The sequence below is a fragment of the Anopheles merus genome, chromosome 2L, assembly GCF_017562075.2.
Source record: "Anopheles merus strain MAF chromosome 2L, AmerM5.1, whole genome shotgun sequence".
NCBI classification, from domain to species: Eukaryota; Metazoa; Arthropoda; class Insecta; order Diptera; family Culicidae; genus Anopheles; species Anopheles merus.
Window position 1 is genome coordinate 46,044,107 of NC_054083.1, and position 21,424 is coordinate 46,065,530.

The following is a 21,424-nucleotide window of genomic DNA, read 5'->3' on the forward strand; positions in this document are numbered from 1 at the left end:
ACATGATCATTTACTTCAATACCCAGCCATTGATTTCATAACGCTGTTTGTAAGTTTGACTTAAAATAAAGATTATTGATATCGAATAAATGGAATCTGAATCCTGAGGACCTCATATTTGCCAATGGTCGACCAATATAAAGATCATCTCACGTCAGAAAACCAAAAAAAAAAAACAAACAAAACAAAATCAAATCACCCTGGGAGCAATAAGAAAATTGACCATCAAAAACTCAACCGACAAGCATCTAACAGAAGCGGAAAACACAACACACACAAAAAAGGGCGAAACAACAGTGCTGTATATATCCCCTTCACTGTAAGGTCAATGATAAAAATCTGTTCCAGCAGAGCATCTCAAATTTACAAACGAATGAGCGTGTGGGAGAGAGAGAGAGAGAGAGAGAGAGAGAGAGAGAGAGAGAGAGAGAGAGAGACAGAGTAAAAAAAGACTCCCTCTCCTCATCGCTCCACCCGAAAGCACACTCAAAACTGTTATGATAAATGGCTATTGTCTCACATTTGGGGAGATGGTTGCCGTTTGCCCGACGGGCTGTAACTTTTTGTTCTGTGTTTTACCTTGTCCCAAGCTTGTTTTGCAGTTCTTGTTGCCCACCCCCTGCTGACCACCATCATAATTGTCGTACAAAAAAGGCGCAGAAAGTCACCGACACAGTTGGTGGTTCCATCGTTGCCGTGCTTAGACGCTTTTGGACGAAAGTGGCGGGGAAAGGTTTGTGTAGTGCAACCGTATTCAGAGAAGAATGTCACTGTCGACCCCGGGGGGCAATCGTGCCCGGGGTGGGCTGAAGAGGCAAGCAAAGGCAACCCCTTGTTTGGTGTAAAATTTCGAAGCATGAAATAAAAGTGCATCATCCATGAAGAGCCAGGAAAGTCTGTTTTGGTGGTTTGGTTTGGTGTGTTTTTTGGTTGGTGCAGCTCGCCTTGCCTCATTGATCGTGGGGATGGTATTTCTTTGCTAGTGAGCTAATTTCGTTATTTTTACCACGCTGTAGTTCGTTTGCAGTTCCGTCAAAAAATGTGTTCTGTTGGTCGCGTGCTCATGTGGAGCCAATATTATTATTACACAAATAAAGCAAGAAATCCGAAACCAAAACGTCCACCCAAATGAACCACTTTGCCGCACTTAAGAGCTTTTTTCTTCGAAAACAAACTAAATGGTGGAGTTTTTCAGGAGTGTTTGTTTATTTCATTTAACTCGAGCGTCACCATCACCAACACCACGCGTTCCATGTTCGAAAGCGCAAAGTTTTAATATGTGAGCCAATTTTGTTAATTATGGGGATTCATTGCCACATCTGCCCCACTGTCTTCGAGCTTTGCCCCATTTTTCTAACATGCTTCATCGTTCCCAGTTCCCCGTTGGAGGGAGAAGCTTCGAACGGAGGGAAACGGCACCGGTTTTATTTCAAACAACCGTAACGAAGGGTGTAAATGGTCGAACATCGAAATGAAGTCCTCCCCTGGCGGTGCTGCTGCCTGTGTCTGGTAAGAGCAAACAGGGGAAAGAGCAGAGAGAACAAAAGCAAAAGCACAGCAACAAAATGGCAACAACAAGTGTGGTAATTAATATTTCTGATTGCGAGCAAAAAAGAAAGCAGCAAAACGAAAACGAAACTTGTTGGGTGAAACAAGTATTTACGACACTTTGCCCACTGCTCACCGGTTTGGGGCAGGGGAGGCATTTTTCGTACGTTTCTTTTTGGCGCTCGCGCCAGTGCAAGGTGGGAAGGTGGGTGCTTTTTCTTTGATACACATACATACACCACTTACACTTACAATACGGACCGGGACGAGGTGGTGTACAAACAATTTTTCTTTATCGCGCGCGATATTGCTCCAGCACCTTTCGCTTTTCTGGTGGCGGTGGACCAACGGAACCGTAGGAAGAAGACTAATGGAGCAAATTTTGACGTAAAACTTTGTGTACGGTTTCATTTGCGCGCTCGCGGACGGTGTTGCTGGTGGCGGTGTTCGGGTTGTGGGAAATTTATCCAAATTCACCCGCAAGGATACGATTTGATGAATGCCCGTACGAACCAACAAGCGAAGCACGAGCGTACGAACGAACGACCGCGAATGGAACAAAGGAAACAGGTGGTAGATGAGTTAGGGAAGGGGACGAGGACTGGTAAGGAGACAGAAGAGAGGGAGAGGGAGGATGTGGTTCTTTTGCTGGTTTTTCGCTAAATGGAGGGTAAAATTTGCTACAACATTAAACAATTTCTTTCGTTTCGCCACCCGAAGCTTCTCCCAGCCTGGCTAATGAGAGAGGGACAGACAGAATGCCGTACATGAAAGGAAGGCATGTCGGTCTGTGTGTGTGTGTGTGTGTGTGTGTGTGTGTGTGTGTGTGTGTGTGTGTGTGTGTGTGGTGTGTGTGTGTGTGTGTGTGTGTGTGTGCATGGCATAATTATTCACCAGCATGTGTCGAAAGTGTCGAGTGCTGTTGGTGTGGTGAGGTTGCTTTCTTCTGTTGCGATCTTTATTAGCGATTCGTGCGCTCGTTTTGCAGCAGGTTTTTGGCAAATGCGTCATTTACGGGCCGTGACGTTGGTAATAGGAAGTAGTTTCCTCACTCTCAGTTTGTCTTAACATTAAACGCAAAAATGCGGGAGTGGTTGTTTGAGCTGCTAAAATGTACTAAAACACTGAACGCACGAGAGCCGCGTTTGACGCGTTGCGAGCAAAAAAGCTGCCCAATGAATTCAGCTCCCTACCACGCTCTTGGGACAGCAAAAAAGGCATTCTGTTTTTCTTCCATTCCCATTTTGATTTTCCTTTCCGCGCCTCTCAAAAGGTGAATCTCGGAGGGGGGTTTGTGCGGATTGTGGGATGTTGCCGGTGCTTTTTGCTCCAGCTGTGCTAAAACATCACGCCCGAGCAAATCGGAAGAAGCCATGGAATTAAATAGTTCCCGGGCGTGAAAATGGCGCTTCGGAGCAATTTCGCCAATTGATGGTTGGTCGCTTCCCGCTTTCTACGCCCAGTGAGCTGCTTCACCTGCTGGTTTCAGTGTGTTCGGCAGCAGTACCGCGGTAGTTTACGCGGATCGTCACGATCTTCGCCGAAGCATTACAGCTGTTCAATGGGCTGTGTGGCTTTTTCCCTCTCTCTCCGAAGCTTTTGGTTGGAATGAACTGTGTTGATTTTTTTTCCTTTTTCGGTTTGCCCTTTTGCACAAACGCGATGATGTCCGTGACGGAATGTTTACTTACGCGAAATGTCTATGCTGCTTGCTCAAATAATATTTGTACGGTCGGGTAAACATACGGATAGTTATTTTTTCGTTGTTGCCAATGCTCTATTCTGTGTTGTGGCTCAGCGCAAGGACGGTGTAAAAACATGATATCATTTTCCGTTTCCAGGTAATGGTTTCAGTGTTGCAATATTTATAGAGTTTTTTGTTTTTTGCTCATTTCTACGTAGTTGGGTGGGTTTAGTAAATGGTTTAGAATTGGCATACAATTTACTCTAATAAAATAATAGGAGTTTAACGGTTGATACTGAAGATTTCTTAATTATTATTAATATACTTATTATGGGTGAGAACAATCCGTGACAAACGCTACACATTGCTACATAGTAATATGTTTGAGAATTGTAACGCCCTGAAAGGTAGGCGATACATATAATTGCATACATTGAGGCGTTTTACTTCTGAAACACTTTCCAGCGTGCACAAAAAGCACAATTATATCGTCAATGCATGTCTCATTTATTCAAACTGATCCTCTAAACTGAGATCTTGTTTTAGGCTGTAAATTGAAGCAAACATCAACAGAATATTTGACTTGCTAAAAACAAAACAAACCCCTCCTCTGTACGGTTCATAGAGTAGTGGAGTGAAACCGAAACGAAACGCACACACTTGCTTCTGTGTAGCGTAAGGCCTTTGCAAAGTGTACGACAGTTTTGGAAAACCCGAAAAACCACGAATGGGTGGCCCTTGCATGTAACCCTTCGAGCCTCCCCACTACAGGGGCTGGCCTGGCAGGGTGGTTTATCAGATGATTTTTATTGCATGTTGGTTGCATGTGTGTCAATTTTTTGTTGCTGTTCGTGGTCGTTTTTCGGTCAAGTTTATGCCGAAACAGAGAAAGAAGGTGCCGTTATGGACGGTCTGTTTTTTTTTTTGTTTGTTCGCCCCTAACCCGTTCTGTGTGCCACTCACATTTTCTTTTTGAACTTTCTTTGTTCAAGGGCCTTCCGTGTCTGTTGTGTTGTTTTGCATTTTTTATTACCATTCAAGTATACGTAGTCGTTTGTTTTTTTTTCCTTTTCGTACCACTAGTCTACAGGGGGGGAAGGAAAAGCGACTGCTCTTGTTTTATGGGTCGTGAATTTGGGTAACGTTTGGGGCAAAGGTTAGCCCCCAAAAGCGGACGCCGTGATGCGTGCTCGGTGATGAATGAAAATCTACAAACTGTGGGCTGTGTATGATCGGCTGTTGGTACGAACCAGCATGATGGTACGAAATAACGAGAAGGCATTTGCGTGTGTGTGTATTTTTTTGTGGGACGTTATGTATAATCGGTTGACTCTTGACGGTAACCTTGAACAGCACAATGTCAGTGGGCCGTGTAGTGATTATTGATTTTGAAGCTGTTGTATTATTTATGTCTTTGATTTCGATTACAAAACATTGTAAAGTTGATTGCGGCAACGAATAGTGCATTCATTGACGTCATAAAAGTTGCAAAAAGTAGTACTGAACATGTATTTATCAGCTATAAAATTAAAACTTTGGGGCATTTTAATACAAATCAACACTATTGTAGATAATATACTAAAACTTATATAAACTTTCCACAGACAAACGTGAAACATTTAAACATTCGAGCTTTTTCCGGGGTTCTCATAGTTGTGGAACACATCCCCGATTCTTTCTTATTTGAAATAAACTTTACATCCATGCCTCAAGGATATTCCTGTTGGATTTGAATTTGTCGGTAATGACTGCTATAGAGAACGATTCCCTTCTCATTTAGTTCATTTCTACGGGGAAAGAGTTAATAAATTGTCTAAAAACCTTTAGAACATCCTGTGAACTATTGCAAATATAAGCCTTTATTTAAAACAAGGTGACAATATATTTGTATTGTTGTTAAGTAAACTAACACCACTACGTATGTTTAAATTCAAATAAATAAATTATAATAAGCTTAAATTATGTGTCTACAAGTAGCAATCGAAGAAATATGTCGAGAATTACTAATGTAATTAGATTTGTACATAGAATTCATATTCAAACCAGCTAGCAGTGCAACATTCTGACCAAACACATTGAAATGGTATTAACCCAACCCTACCCCACCTTGCACTATGAATGATTGCAATGAAGAAACAACTGACTCCCTCCACCACAAATATGGCACAACCCGGGGAAGGATAAGCGGAGAAGCGTAATTACCGTATTTAATCAAATGCTTTCGCTACAGTGGGCCAACAAACTGGGCTTCCCATCGATGGAAGCTCCGTCCATTCGAAACCATCCAACTGCTGGCCGTTCGACGCGTCACACAAACGCACACGCGCGCGCAGCATCGTTATGCAGTTCGCGTGTGTATCGAATCGAAACCGGTCCCTTACGGCCGTTGGCATCCTTTGCGCCTCAATGCGAGGTGGGAAGGCGCTTAAATTGCGTAAACCTCACAAAACAGTCAATAATAATCATTGTCGGTAATTAATTAGACTAGCGGGTGCGTACACCGCGGTGCTGCCGCCGGAGGTTTGGCACGCAATGTGCGTATGTGCGCAACCCAACTCTACGTAGCGATTGGTGTGGCTTGGAGGCTGCCGCTGCAGGTTTCTGTGGTTTTTAGTGTGGCAACGTGGTGGGGGAACGTGTGGCAACGATGACTCCTTCAGCCTGCCACACCGTGGATGACTTCCAGGCCCCAGTTTCCCGGGCAAGTTCCAGGTAATCTTCCAGCTGCTGCTGGCAACCGAACTACGTTACGTGTGGGGCACACTGCTGATGATGGCCATCGCCAACCGTTTGAACCGTAATGTTGTTCATAGGGGTTTTGTGGTTGATTTACTCAGCGGGCAAACACACACACACACACACACCAGGCTGGAGCGAGGCTGCCAATCAGGGATGCTGTTTGTAAGCACCAACAATTTATCACTCAAACAGTCGGTTCCGGTTTTGTGCGAAAACGCACATTAATGAGCCGATGAAGGTGGGCCGTGGGCTTGTGCTGCAGGTGAAAAATGCTTCCCGCACATGTGAAGGACAACCCCCGGTTGACTTCGCTGAGGACGATGAATGCAAGAAGAAAAAACAAACCATTTCGCTCCATCGTAGAATTACTCATCACATAAATAACCATAAATAATCAACACCTACTGAGCCGGGCATTGGGCCACGGGGGAAAGCGTTTGTTTCGCTGCCGTTAAGTGCCGTGTGCTACGGCTGGCGCTACTTTATGCCTGCCGTTGGTGTTACTTTGCAAATACATTCGTTTGAAAGACAAGTGTGCGCGTGTGTTTAGTTTGTACCTTTATGATGGTCCACCCAAGCTCCTTTTGCGCCACCAACACTGCGCCTGTTAGAGTCACGTGGGCGCAAAAGAATTCGCGCCAAAAGCTCGCCTCCTCACACCCAAATCCTTGCGCACCGTTCGTCCGGAGTTTTGTCCGGCCGTTGGTGGCATCTTTACGAGCACGAAGGTATGGTAAGAATGTGCCAAGATGTTAATTTCAGCTCTCGATCGTCGGCGAAAGCAAAAATGGCTCACCCTCGATGTGTGTGTGTCTGTGTGTTTGTGTGGAAATGGACCGCCATCTTGGGTGGTGGCGCACGCACGCCACTCAAGCTGTGGAATGTCATTTCTACCAGACCAGGCGTTAATGTGTGTGTGTGAGTGCTCTACCTCCATTCTCTCCCCATCACAAACACATGATGCCTGGCAATAGCTTACATTATGATGTATATCCTTGCACGGCGCACCTGTCCATCCTTATGGCGTGGAGGGTTGGCAAGGAAATGACATGCTAACACGTATGAAATATGTTTAGCCGAAAAATGTTCGGTGATGAAATTCGCCACGGATGCTGCCGGTGCGTGCCTGCCACACTGGATGACGTTCATTGTGGGTGGAATTATAATACCGAGCAGTGAGTGAGGGTGGGAAAAGTATAATTTTTCCTCAGCGCGCGCGTGTGCGCGTTACATTTCTCCAACCTCTAACCGACAGCAAGCGCAAATGTAATCGAGAAAATGTAGTTGTTAACAAATTTAATGTGCAAGATGAGTTATGTGATTTGTTCTTTTTACTTTGCCGGTTGACAAGTGTACGTATGTACGTGTGTGTGAGTGTGTGTGTGTGTGTGTGTGTGTGTGGGTGTTTTAGGACGCATGTTTCGATCCTTGCGGACAGGTTTATAAGGTGTTTTGTAACGGTTTAATTTGACACTCGTGCCATTGTTGGTAATTGTGTGGGATGCGTTCGGCTTATACAATTGCTTTTGTTTATTGTGAAACATTGACATATTGAATTGAGCTTGCAACATGCTAGAAACAGTATGGTTTTTATTATATGTTGTGACTAAAATGGAATGCAACAATTCTACCGAAATAGTGTTAATAAAATGAAATAATATTTTAAAATTGTTTTTTTTTTATATAAAATGAATTTATTTAAGAAGCTATTCAACATTAAAAACATTGATGAATTGAAGGTAAACAATACCTCTGAAATATGCCTTAGGGTACAGTCGTTGCCACCTAATTTTGGCTCTAAGGCAGGGGTCTCCAAACTACGGCTCACGGGCCGCATGTGGCCCTCAAGAGCCTTTAATGTACCCCATGAGGACTGGGTTTAGGTTAAATTAAAAATCTTTCATTTCTATCTGATTTTTTAATTTATAAAAGATAAAAACCAAGATTCAATAAAATAATGAAGCAGAAATTTGATATATTTCAATAGTATTTTCTTATTTAAACGAGATTTGAACTTCCACTCATTCTAAAGGTAGCGTCAAAATGGCCCTCAATAAGGTTGATTGTGAAGCAATGCGGCCCGCGAGCTGAAAAGTGTGGAGACCCCTCCTCGAAGGCATCAATTTTTCACAATGTGCATCAATTTTTGACACTAACGCACCTATATTTGTCTGTGATTCATCAATTTTTGACTCTTGAAGAAATTATGATAATTTTTTAAAGGTATTTGAGCAGATTTTTTGTAATTATAATTTTAAATCTAATAAACAATACAAAAACCGTTTAATTTCATTGTTTTTTTTAGAAAAAAAATGACATTTTATAAATTCTAAAGCCAATGGTTACACCGGAAAATATATGCAATTTTTTCACTCAATTAAAACTTTCAAAATAGGCATATGAAATGTTTAATTTTCAATTCTTTCAATGAAATTATTCACTACTTAACTTATTTTTTTTTTGCAGAACACACTGCTTCAGAAATTACGTTTAATTATGATTTTATTATGAGAATTATGAAATTATGAAGATAAAAATTTATGCCTTCGAAGCAAAAATTGTGACACGCTGTCAAAAATTGGTGCTTTGGAGACAAAAAATAGGTGAGTTAGAGTCAAAATTTAGTAGCAACGAGTGTAAGCTAAAGATTCTATAGTAACTTTTCTCAATCTCAGAGCTTGTTCATCATACGCTAGAAGAATATAATTTTGACTAAACGATTAGTTATCCTTATTATGAGCTAACTTTTTAAACAACAAACCTTGTTTGGGTAATTAGGTAGGATTATGTGCAACTAAATTTCACACGCAATCATAGAAGCGCTCCCAAAAAGCTTCACCCCCCTCTAATAACTCATCCTCATTCAATCAATTACCGAACCGGTATCGTGTGTTTAGAGTCATTGTTTGTGTCTTCACCACAGTCTCAATGTCTTTAAACACATACGCAACATTGCTCAGGTGAATGCGTTTGCAAAATTGCCCCCCATCAACGGCGCCTTTTCATTACCGAATCTCACAAGGAAGGAGCAGAAACTTTCGCCACACGCAAGCACGCGCACGAGCATTTTCTTCGTTTTGCGGAGCCAAACATTTTACGGCATTTTGTGACTATCATTTGGTGGGACGGTATTGCGTTCGCTCGCTTGTGCGTGCCTGCGTACGTCATGATCGTGGGAAAACTCCAGCTCGCCCAGGGTACGGATAATGGGTAGCTCCAAGTGCACTTACAGAACCTGCACACGGAAAAAAAACCCTGAGAAAGTGGAAACCTAACCTGAACAAATTTGGTAAAACTCAGTATCGACACACAAGCGCACACGCATACGTCGTGTCGATCGTAAATCATGCGCAAAATGTGTGCTCACGTGTTCTGGGTGCGTCTTATTCTGCATTTCGCTTACAAATTGGCAATGCCAACCGATGGAACCGGCCATGAAATGAAGCATCGTTTTTCCCTCCAGCCCGACACATTCAGTCACTTAGAAGAATGCGCAGCGGGAAGAAGATAAGTGCAGCAAACATACTGTCAAACTTTTTTGTCCCTGCACTGAATGGAAAAAGGATATCATTGCTTGTTTCCAGGGGAGCAACACATATCGGGGAAATTACAAACTGCTGCACCGTAATGCAAGAGTGTGCAAGAACACCCGAACTGGAAGGTAGTGGAAGTTTTCGGCGGATGAAAGTTAGTCCGTTAGTCAATCGTGAAGAACAATGCGGAAGGATGCTGGCTGATGCTGGAAGGGTGTGTATGTGTACTTATTTCTGTGGTAGTCTCCGTGGACGATGATTTGAAGTGCACAGCGGGGCTTTGTTTTTGACTACAGGACATTGGTTGTGCTTATGCACAGACCGGCAGGGCACTATGATGTGTGTTTAAAATGCTTCCCGTTGCGGTAGTTCGAGCAAAGTGGTGGGGATCCCGAGTGATGGAAAAGTTTTCTATTGAGTAAGAATGTTTTATTTAAGTATTTGCAATACTTTGAACGAAAAGAACGGGCGTCCTGCTCGGTGTGTTCTATGCACAATGCACCTTTTCAAGTGTGAGTAGACGTGTGGGCATGAAAATAGCGAATAGCGTGCGAGCTGTGTAGTTTCATTTCTCAAAACTCAGCACCTTCGTTACGGGGGGAAAAATGAGCTTTAATCAAACGTACAAGAGTTGCGATGCAATTCTGAAAAATCCATACCTTCTTTTTTTTACTAAGATATCTCTTTTCTTCTCTCTGGGGAACAAATATATTCAATCGAACTCTATCCGCTCATCATCAGATGCAGGGAGCAAAGCAGGCGACGAACAAAGCAAAACAAAATAGATCATGAAAGAGATCCTTCGCATCGAGTGCGTTGCGTGTCGCCGTGGCCTACGTCGTTTGCAAAAATACGGCTGCTAAACCTGTCCGGGGCTGCCCGGGACTTGCAACATGTCACGTAGCTTGTTGGTGTTCAAATAATTCCGCCTTTTCGGAGCAGGTCGGCGTTGACACACGGTACTGTGCACACGGTATGCCACCGTGAGCACGGAACAGTGCTCTTCCCGGATCAGCACCAAGCGTGTGTGTCCCCGTACTGGCAAATGTTATTGCACTGCCCGCATCCACTTGTCGCATGTCGAGCGTTGCATCGAGCATCGTTGAAATGTTTGAATTTGAAGTATCCTCCTGTGGCCGACAAGGGCGACGTATTTTCACACACACACACACATACACACATCCGTGCACACACCGATTCGTTTCGACACCTTTCGCTCCACGGGTACGTGAATCTATTTGTCCTGGATAGGATGGATCCACGGGGACGAACTAGCGAACCAGAGTCACCGTACAGGTGAGACGCGATTCGTATTGCGCTGTGTTTGTGTAAGCGTTTGTGCGTTTTGTGTGTATTATTGCATGACAACTTATCCTGAGGGCGTGAGCGTGTGTATGTCTGTGTGTGTGTGTGTTTGTGCAGCCAACGGGTTTTGACGATAAACTTTCAACCTTCCAATACATTGATTCCGATCCACACGCCACGGGGCAGATGCACAAAAGGGCGGTGCAGAAAAGCAAAAGGGGATGATTTTTGGTATCTGCTCGCGTCCTTGTGTGTGTGTGTGTGTCTGTGTGAATGTCTGTGTGAATGTCTGCGGGTATTGTTTGCTAGCTGGTCGCTCGAACCATCTAACATCGCGTTCTGGTCGACGGGCGTCGTCCATAAATTTTTGTTTCACGCCATAAATCGCAAAGCGCCATAAATTTTACGCGCCACCACAGCCCCACAGATTGCACCTGTTTACTCGTCGCCGCACATCTGCCGTCGCACCTGTCGCAACACTGGCTGCGTACCGGGGAAGCCGCATAAACAGGCAAGAGTCTGTTCGGAGCTAGTTTTTGCTTCTTTCCCGCTCTTTGCAACTGCTGTTCGGTTAAGCAGTAATAGTTTGTGAAGAGTAGGGAACTGCGCCACCGCCGATGACTGCATCCTCTTCAAAACTCGCCCAAACCAAGCGCTTCGTGTGTATTGATGCACCCGAATGCAAGAATGTCTAACGATCGGTAAGCAGCACTGGGCACTGGGGTTGAGCTGTTTTCGTTTCGTTTGCCCCCTCCTGCTCGGTGCTTTCCCAAATGAACCCGCTTTTTCGCAGAAGAACAATCGCTTTCACGTTTCCCTGTTCCGGTGGGGCGGGGTGTGGCACGATCATCATCAACATTATGACCGGGCTGCCATTATCGTTAGCGTTGCGTCTCAAATCTCAAGGGGCGGTCTTTTTGCTCGCGAGTGTCGGTAAAGTGCCCGGGTCGGTGTAGTGTTTCAGTGTCAGCCCAAAAACGCCCTGCAACGCTTGCCGCGGTTGCGATGCGATTTTATCACTTAATCGCTAAAAAAATCATAACCCCGGGGAAGCTCAATGGCTATCGGCTGGGGTCCGAAGCTGCACTTAGTGCTTGAATGCTTTTACAAGAAGATGAGCACCAAAAAGCAAAGCCTCACTGGCAGCGGAGGTGATGCAATTCAGCGATCGATAGCAAACATAAAAGCGGCCCTGATTGACACACCCTTCCCGCGTGCGGTGCGGAAGCGATGGAATAAAAATTGAGACCCTTCCCCCTTCCTGACATAATAAAAAAATAGGAAATTTGCCCACCATAAGCAGAAAATTTGTGTCTCTGGCTTGTGTGTGTGTGTGCTGGTGGTGGTGGACGATTTTATTACCCCGACGGATCGAATGGCCAATTTATTACAGCCGCAAATGACCGGCACAGGTCATTGCTATGGCCACCTTTTGCCACCAGTGTCGAGGGGGGGGTGATAAAAGGTGCAAAACTCTCCTATGCAGGCGGGGGGTGTGTCTGTGTGTGTCGATTGATCCGCTAATAAATTTTATGAAGCACTCGAATATAGATCATAAAATCGGTGGCGTGCCTCTGTATGGGCAGGTGCGACTGGGATGGGTGTGTGAGTGTGTGCTGTTGGATGCTGATAACAAAAGCTGATACGCAGTGAAATAATGGGGCTGCGTTAGTTAGAAATTTTAGGCTACGGTAGGATGCTACAGAAGGATGCAAAATAAAAGGGAATAATAGGCAGAGTGGCAATTTTACGCGGAAGGCGTTCGTTTTAAAACCTTTTATTGCTTTGGCTGCTGAACTGGGGAACAAAGTTTAGAATCTCAGCTATCTCTTTTCCTCTACAATTTCAGCTATGTATAAGTTTCGTAAATTTTCAACATACATTTTTGCATTTAATCGTCTTCATTGGATGCAAATGTCAGCAAAAGAGGGTGGTTAAACAATGAAAAATGTCACCTATTCAAATAAAAATAAGTTTAATCGCTTCTACGGGCATCAGAAGGACCGCTGTTGCCGGTGGTGACCTTTGACCCGAGATAGTTGGCTTCATGCGTAAAAATAGACTACGAGCATTACATTTTATCGTCGATGCATTCATTTATGACTGGAATTGTTCAGTAAAGTGTGATTTGCATCGATATGTATCATTTGTGTTAAAGTTGAAGTGTTCTTTATTTAGCCCCGATTCCGAAGTGACTCATTTTGTATGTGCGAAATGGGAAGTCGGTCGTAAATGTTACTTGACAAAAACATACTCTCAGAATGATTATGATCTTAATGAACTTTTTATCATAACTCATGGCATAATTTCCCCGTTATAACAAGCTAAAACAGTCCATCAATAATGCAACAAAATTCAGTTAAAACACAAGTCTCATTATTCCCATTTTCCAGTGATCAGTCGTTACTGTGGCCTTATTTTGCAGTTAATGCAGTTTCTACTGCACTCAAAAGCGTAATTATGCGCTCAGCGTAATGCACCCAGCTGAACTTTCCACCCAAATTTCCATTTGGCACTTTGGTCCATCTCCGAAAAGTGTTTCTGTTTCCTTTTGGTTCGCTAGTTCGCAAACCCAAACCCTTCGGCTTAATCTCGTTTATTCTCTATTACTTGCATTAAATCCCACTCCAGTTTAACGTAATTCCTGGTTACTCTTCCCATGCCCGTGCTTTCCTCGTGCATATGTGAGTTCTTTTCGCTTAAAAAAAAAACAAACAAACCCCGGATGGCGCAATGGAGGTGTCATTTAAGGGTGGCACCTCCATCACTCCTGCCACCGTGCCGGAAGACACGAACCATTTCCGGGCTACATCGAGCGGCAAACTTTTGATGTGCACTTTATGCATCAAATTTGCATTCCTGGTGCAAGCAGTGGATTTTCCGATCGAGGAGCTTGGCTGTGTGTGTGTGGGTTTTTTTCTTATTTCTTTTTTTTTGGCCTGTGGCACACTTACACTAGATGAGATTCTTTTTTTGCCACTTCTCCAGTGTGTGTTTTTGCATGTTTTTCCTCCACTTTTTCCCCTTTTTTTGGGAGGAATGGACAGCAAAAAGGTGAATAAAAGCGTGGCAAATGCTTGTGCCATTTTGTTCCGCATGTTTGTGTGTGTGTGTTGTTGCCAGCGCCTTTCATCCACGGTACAGCCGGGTCACAAATATTATGGATGGTCGAATGGGTTACTATCCCCCCCCCCCCCCCCCCCCCTTCCCGCACGGCCCGCTTCCACCGGGCCAATGCGAGACGAATGCAATTTTCTCGATGGTAAATTAACAGCAACGAGGCCAGAACAGCTGCACTGCAATGCAAATGATTTACGTCACACTAACTACCGCCCTTTCGTGTGCCGGCTTGAGTGTGGCCGGGCCCGGGCAGCGTGGGTCAATTAGCGGCCAAACACGCTCGTGTGCAACGGTTGCGGGCGAAAGGGCGTAGCAAATGAAGGGGAATAATGGAACGGGAACAAAACTTGCCAGGAAAAAAGGCCAGCTCGGTCGTGGAAGCTTTCACAATCATTTACACATTTTAAGCGAAAACAATCGTGTGACCGTTTGGGCGCTTTTGAGCGGGCAGCATCGTCGTCGTCGTCGTTGTCGCCAAGGAACGAGCTGGCCCGGCTTGGTTAAATATTGAAATAAAAATAATTAAAAACTCAACGCCTTGTCCCCTTTTTTCTCGGGAAAGTAGCTCAAGGGAGTGCAAAAAAGGAGAGATTGAAAAAAAAAATGACGAGCGGGGAATAAGATTCAATTAAAAGCTATTGGAAAGGAATTATGAGACGGCCATTTGTGGCCGTCGCATAATGTGGCTGGCAGAAGAAAATATGGTCTTGGTGTTTTTTTGTTTGCTCCTTTTCCGGAAAAAAGTTTTGTACTGAGAGTTCGGCTCTCTCACTCTCTCTCTATATCACTCGCTCTAACTCTCTTTCTCTCCTTCTAACTCTGCTTGCAATTAATTTGTCTTCGCTGGTGGCGCTTGTGCAGCAAAGTGATTTAAAATTACCATAATGGTTTAATGGAATCATGAACCTATGGCACTTTTGTCGGTATGTGTGACTGCAATTTGTTTCCCCTGGCTACTCCGGGGCCCCTAGATGTTAACCCCTGCATTGCATTGTGACATTCAGCAAAACTCCGAATCTCACTGGCCTACTTCGAAGCAACGGGTAAAAAAGAATCCAACGGATGGTATGCAAATGACAGCACCGCCGCGGTCTTGTGACAGCTGTCAATTTGCTACATCAAGTAGGTGATAGTTGAACCAAACAAAAACTACGAGTCAAACGAATTTGCTCGCCTGGTAAGCTGCCTTCGTCGTGTATGTTTGTTCTCTTTTGAATTTTGGTTCTGGTAAGCCATTTTTCCATTAATCTACTGTTCAAAAGATACAGGACAGAAAAAATGTTCTGAAAAGAGCACGCAACAGAAAAACAGAACTAGTCGCGAAGGCAACACGTTGACAGGGAACGTAGAGTAAGTCCCCAGCTCTAAATTAACACACGTCAATGTATCCGACCGAATCGGGTCAAGTTGACAGGTGACGTGTTAACTGCGTTGCTCAATACGTTTCGTCGGCGTTCCATGTTAAACATCATTTCGGGCGGTGGCTTAATTTTTCAATCGCTCCGTTAATACCGTTGGACACAGTCAACAGTATTTTCGTAAATGGGTGTGAGGCGTTTTGCCTCTTTTCAACACGATGCTGCGACCTACAAAACAGTGCAAGCGACGGTTGGATAATTTATAAATCCGTCTTCACATTCATCTCGAACGTGGATGATCTTTTGACCGTGTGCCAGTATGTCAACAACGCGCTAAGTGGTTCGTTTATGGGAGGTTTTTTTTCTTCTCCCACCGATGAAAAAAAGGCAATCGTCTCGAGCAGCTCGTTCCGGTTGAAATATTGAGCAAACAAAATTGGACCAATATTTGTTGGCAGCGAGTCAGATTGGCCGAGGTCGCTCAACAGTAGTACCCGCAGTTCCGGACCGATCGCGAGCGACGGGAAGATTGTTGTCCTTCGTGGAATGTGGTGTAACCTTTGGGATAAGTTTTGGAGTGGCCGGTAAATCTGATGGTATTAAAATTCTTCCTCGGGAATGTTTTAGTAAATACCCAAAAGGTAAAACGCGCTACGGATTCACCCAGAAAGAGCAGCTGTCAATATGCGCACTAAGCCCTGACTGACAGAACAGCAACAGTACCTTCAAGAGTCTTCATAGCGACATTTCTGCAGCTCTATTTAAATCCTGGTCACGGCGTCAATTGTTTCTAAGGAAAAATTGCATACTTTAAGGCGTTTCACAGTACACAAGTACAGCGAAAAGCATGTTTCTAGCTTTCCTCATGCTTTTATTTCACTTGTTTTCTATTTTTTCTACCCTAACGTTTTTTTTACCCCTCTCTTTGTTGCGTTGGTGGAGTAGGTGGTATTAAAATAATTCGCAAACAGCACATAATCTGCATAATTTGGCTGCCAGAAAAGGAAGGGAGGACGCGGCGGTGATGTGTGGCAGTGGCCGGAAACACTACTACCCTTACTCACCCTTTGTATGGGAACGATGCGTTCCACCGGCTGGTGCGGGTGCTGCTGTTGCGGCGGGAAGCTCGTTTGCTGATAAGCCGGTTGTTGCTGCTGCTGCTGAGGGTTCGTTTGGTGGTAGAATTGTTGCGGCTGGAACTGCTGCTGCTGCTGCTGCTGCAATGGGATTTGCTGACCTACCGGTTGTTGTTTCTGCTGTGATGGATGTACCTCGTACTCGGGACCGTCGGCTGGCGGTGGCCAAGCAACGCGCTTCAAACCTACCGTAGAGGAAAGAATGTGCACACACACACACCCACAGAAAAACAGAGAAAAAGGCGTGAGTTGTAGAAATGTATGAGAGTGGTAGAATAAAATAATTAAATTGCTACAGCGATTCATCTCTTCTAGCGTTCTTCAACGTCCCAAACCCTCCCGCCAAAAAAGTGCCCAGAGTCGGTGTCCATGTCAGTTAGCGATGGTGTATGCTTTATATTTCTCATTCCACGGCTTTCCCGAGCCATGGGGCCGTGCAATCCATCTCCTCCCGTCGGCTTCAGCCTCGGCTTTGATATATCTGTGAGTGAGTGGGCTAAAAGTGTACTCCGACTGGGGAGTTTTCTTTTTTTTTTTTGTTTGTTGCACACAAGCGGCTGGTGGAATGAAATCCGAGAATTATCTAGCTGACACTTGCCAGCACTAGCACCAGTCTAGGGCTCCAGGGCGGGCACGGGCGGACGCTGTGGGGCGGGAGGGAAAAGTACAAAGCGTAGTACAGTTGCAAAACCCACAAATCGTCCTACTTCTTTGGGAAGATAAATGGGATTTGAGTGAAAGACTTTTCATCTGATATGTTTGCCACCAACAGTGGCCCTTTTCTTTGGGGATAGCGTTATCGTCGCGTGGGGCTTTTTTTTTGGTTTAAAGATTGTCTTTCTTTTTTGTTTGCGTAATGATGAGCCGTGCTCTAGAAATTGTTCAGCCCTGCCAGAGCGCACACACAATGTACACAGCCCGTTTGGTTTTGCTGCTTCCAACCATCCCTTTCTCTGAGATGGTAGGATAAGCACATCATCTTAAGCCGTCAAAGCTTAAAGCCAGAGTCGGGTAAAGGACTCGATCCTAGCGCCCTGTTTCCCCTGTTTCCCCATCCATTGACTGCAGCACACTTTGCAACAATCAGTCCGGTTTGATGAAAAGATATATTCACATGGGATCAAACCGCTCACCACCCAGTAAGTTTTGCCCGCGCACCACGAACGGGGTGAAGTTTTCCTTCCCTTTTTTTTTGGTGTGAGTTGGTTTTTGTTCACCATTTTCCAACTCGCGAATTACCACTGCCGCACTGCTGTTGACGTTTGTGTGTAAAGTGCATACCCGACTGTCGGGCAGGCTCTCTCGCAGCGTGGTTCGCTTTTGTTGTTTTTCTTTTCTTTTTTTTGTGTCATATCAAACCATTCCCGCCACTCAGCCACTACTCAGTGGCAGAGAGGCAGGGGAGCAGCGGGCCGGCACAGCCCAGACACGGAGCTAGTCTACTTTGCCGCGTGTCTTTCACTCTCACTCACCCGCGGCTGGAGCGATGGTTCATGAGATTTTAATTAAAACAGACACTTTCTATAACAAGTTTTGAAAAACTTAATTTGCTGTATGAAGTTGCGTCTCCGCTTTGAAGTTTCCGTTTTCTCCCGCCCACAGTGCGCAGTGTGGTGCGAGGGCGTTCTTTTGTTGCTCGCCCTACCCCTTTCTTTGCCTTTCATTCAAAGCGATAAGATCATTCGTGGCCAGTTGCGAATAAGACAGTTTCGAGTGTATTTTCTTCCCATTTTTTGTTGTTGCTTTTGTGAGTTTTTTTGTCTATACGTGTGTTTGTGTGTGTGTGTGTGTGTGTGTGTGTGTGTGTGTGTGTGTGTGTGTGTGTGTGTGTGTGTGTGTGTGTGTATGTGTGGCTCGTCTTTCGTGCTAGTTTTCGAGTTGAATAGCCGCAGCAAAGTTTTTCTTTGCGCAAAGTCGTGCACTTTCGTAGCGTGTTTTCTTTTTTTTATCCCCTCATTTTGTTTGACTGATGGTGTGAGCCAGTTGCATTATGATACATATACTTTTCGCTTTTAATTTGTGCGCTAGAACACGATAATTTATTATGTTTTTGAGGGCAATTATCCTGTTTTTTTTGAAACTCTTCACTCGCTTTCATGTTGCACACAAAACCGCTTGTTTGTCACTACATAAAGCGGCTATGTTGCTGCTGTGCTTGTAAAATTGCTGAATAAAAGTGATGAAAATTGAAAAAGTGTGAGCTGGTGGCTGGTGGAAATGGCATCCCCGTTTCACCCAGCCCCATCCAACGGGCCAATGACCGGTTCAGTGGCGTAAGCAAATTTTCATTGAAAAACGTTATAATGAATCGTTTTTAAAGCTTCTGCTAATGATGCTGGCTTCTCTCCTCTCTCTCTCTCTCTTCTTCGCTCACCAGTACTTTAGCTTCATTGGATTATGATTTCTGCCCACCAAGGATTTATCGTGGTAATTAATCGTTCATTTGCTGATCCAGTGGTGTACACTTTTAGTGGCATCGACAGCGTCGATAGCCCGCGGCTTAAGTTTGTCAATTTTAATGTCGTTGATGATGATAATCATCAGTAATCAGTTGGTGGCCACCTTGGTGCTTAGAGTGATGAGCTGAGTTTAGGATAAAGTGTAAAGCTAGCTTACAAATCTTTCCATGGAAAATTGATACGAAAGGATATCGGCATGGAGACGCATGGTGCTTGATGATGATTGATATCGAATGGAGACGCACGGTGGTTTGTACAATTAGCTACAACTTTCAGTTATTTTTTAGAAAAATGTTGAAGCTCTAATGAATTTTTAAATTCAAAATGCGTTGATTTTATTCAGAAATCGTACACCAAAGCTTCTTTTCAGAATCAAAAGTGCACATATTGGGGAAAATACTTTGCAAAACACACCGTGACCCCATTTCAAACAGCAGAGCGCAGATCTAAACCAGACCCCCGCTGAAGTAAATGCCACTATGGGACGGCGGCATCCAAAAATATGGATGCTCGTCTACCTTTCGCCAAACCCTGTGTCTCTACTTAGTAGCGTGCGGCCGAGTTATGACCGCATTCCAAAGAGGCTGCTCTTCTAAACGGCCGGTAACCGGTGCTGGCGTGTTTTATTTTAGAACCGAGCCAGCATGCCCGAATGCATACTCATGCTCATGCATTCTGTAGACCTTGAGCGGGATTGCTAGTTCGTGTGTAGGTGTGTGTGTGTGTGTGTGTGTGTGTGTTTGTTTGTGCATTGTAAACGCAGTTTTCACTTCTTCTTTATTCCATTTTTTTGTGCGATAATGCGCTGAATTTCCGTATCCGAGAATCTAACTTTCTATTTTTAAACTAAATTTGCTCATTTTTCCATAGAGCTGTGTATCGTCCCAATTTATAGCTACGTGATGATTCACACCTTCCATTCTCCGACGATGGATGGCAGTAAATTTGCAGTAACGCTTCTGTTCCTGTTCGCTGCTCGCTTTCTCTGTCCTAATGCTTGCACGTTAACACACTGGCCACCTTCTTTTTCGTATGAGCAACGGCACCGATGTCAAATTCACCAAAAAATATTTATATTTTAATCAAAATTTACATTAAATGGAAGCATCCATTCAACAAAACTCAATAACAATATTCCAAAATTATCAGCCCATTTTTGGCATTAATGCTTCCACTTGAAAAAGCACTATTGCTACCAAGAAAGATTGATTTTTTCACAAACCTTTATGCAATTTTTCACATAAATCACACTCACAGCACTACAAATTAGTGCAATTTTAGCAATAAACGAACCAAATATTCGATTCAATGCTCTAACTAACCAACAAGTACTAAAACTGTACCCAAACTGCCTTGCCAAACGGATCACGCAAACACCAAATCCCGCACGGTGGATCCCGAACGCTTGAAACTTCGCGACAAACTGAATCGGCCGTGGCACGCTTGAGCCGTACGAGCATGCCAAGCATACCTGCTGCTTCACTACCTGTGGCGGGACGGTTAGGCGAGGCGATTGAGTCATCAGACGGGGCAGAGGACGATCTTCCAACGTTCACACACAAAGACACACACGCACGATCGTTCCGATCGTTGGCCCTGTGGTAGTGTTTGTGATGGGGTATGCGCTGTCAAAAATTGTATCCGCCAGGTATCCGCCTGCCAACATACCAACACCATTGCCCGGCGATGGAAAGTGGTGAAGAAAACCCACCATAAGTCACCATCAGCGAGGGTTGTCAGAAATGTGACGTCCGGTTTTTTGCGTCTTTTTTGCCTCTTGGTCTCTGTTCATAGCTTGGTGGGGAATAAATGTGAATGAGTCAGACGTTGACGAGACCGAGACCGACACCAATGACGACGTTGAGACGGAACGAATGTCGGCTTTTCTGCATACGTTGGGTAAATGCGGGAACGATTGGGATGGGAATTTTTGGGTACCATTCCATTTTTTTATTGCTTTTGATGCGCAAATGTAAAAAGAACGCCATCGTCTGCGATGCAAACAAAGAAATGGTGTGCGCGTTTGCCTTACGTGGCCAGATTAATTTTCCTACTTGATGTGCCATAAAATAAAACAATTTTGTTGCATCAACCACTTTGAGGGCACAAAGAAAATATTTTTATTAAATTTGATAAATTCCGCATCATAGAACGTTCGGGCACGCAGAAACGACCTGCCCTTGAAATGCTTTGTCTTGTTGATCTTCAACGCAAGCCTGCCCTTGGCTCGCTCAATGTCCCATGCGTCCTATCGGTGACCGTACTTTGTCGGATCATCATGGTTGTCCTCTACGAGAACATGAATTTAAATGACCAATTTGTTTACGGCTCACATCATCAACATCCGAGCCATGACGCACGACGGTTCGGCCCCGGTGCCCCGTGCCTGCCCATGGTGACCAATCACAAGACGGATCTTTTATTTAGTTTAATCATCATTTTATTTAGACGTCGTTGACCTACCCATTCGTACAGGAGAGGACGTGAGTGCCGTGGCCAGGTGAAAAATAGACTCACATTCGTCAAAGAATCGTATTCTTAG

The 21,424-nt window shown here is 44.4% G+C and overlaps 1 protein-coding gene across 4 annotated transcripts in view; it reads right to left on the minus strand.

Annotated features, from left to right (window-relative positions):
- Positions 1–21,424, minus strand: part of LOC121593194 (putative mediator of RNA polymerase II transcription subunit 12) — a 96,926-nt gene that overhangs the window by 24,284 nt on the left and 51,218 nt on the right. Inside the window, exons 1-3 of one of the 4 annotated variants that reach the window (XM_041915373.1) lie at positions 20,105–20,317; positions 19,796–19,902; positions 16,352–16,608 (exon numbers count right to left, since the gene is read on the minus strand). In XM_041915373.1, coding sequence (XP_041771307.1) covers positions 16,352–16,608; positions 19,796–19,802 — 264 coding nt within the window. In that variant the 5' untranslated portion in view covers positions 19,803–19,902; positions 20,105–20,317. Of the gene's footprint in view, positions 1–16,351; positions 16,609–19,795; positions 19,906–20,104; positions 20,318–21,424 lie in introns of those variants that run through there. The other 3 variants (XM_041915372.1, XM_041915374.1, XM_041915371.1) reach the window with 3 other exon arrangements.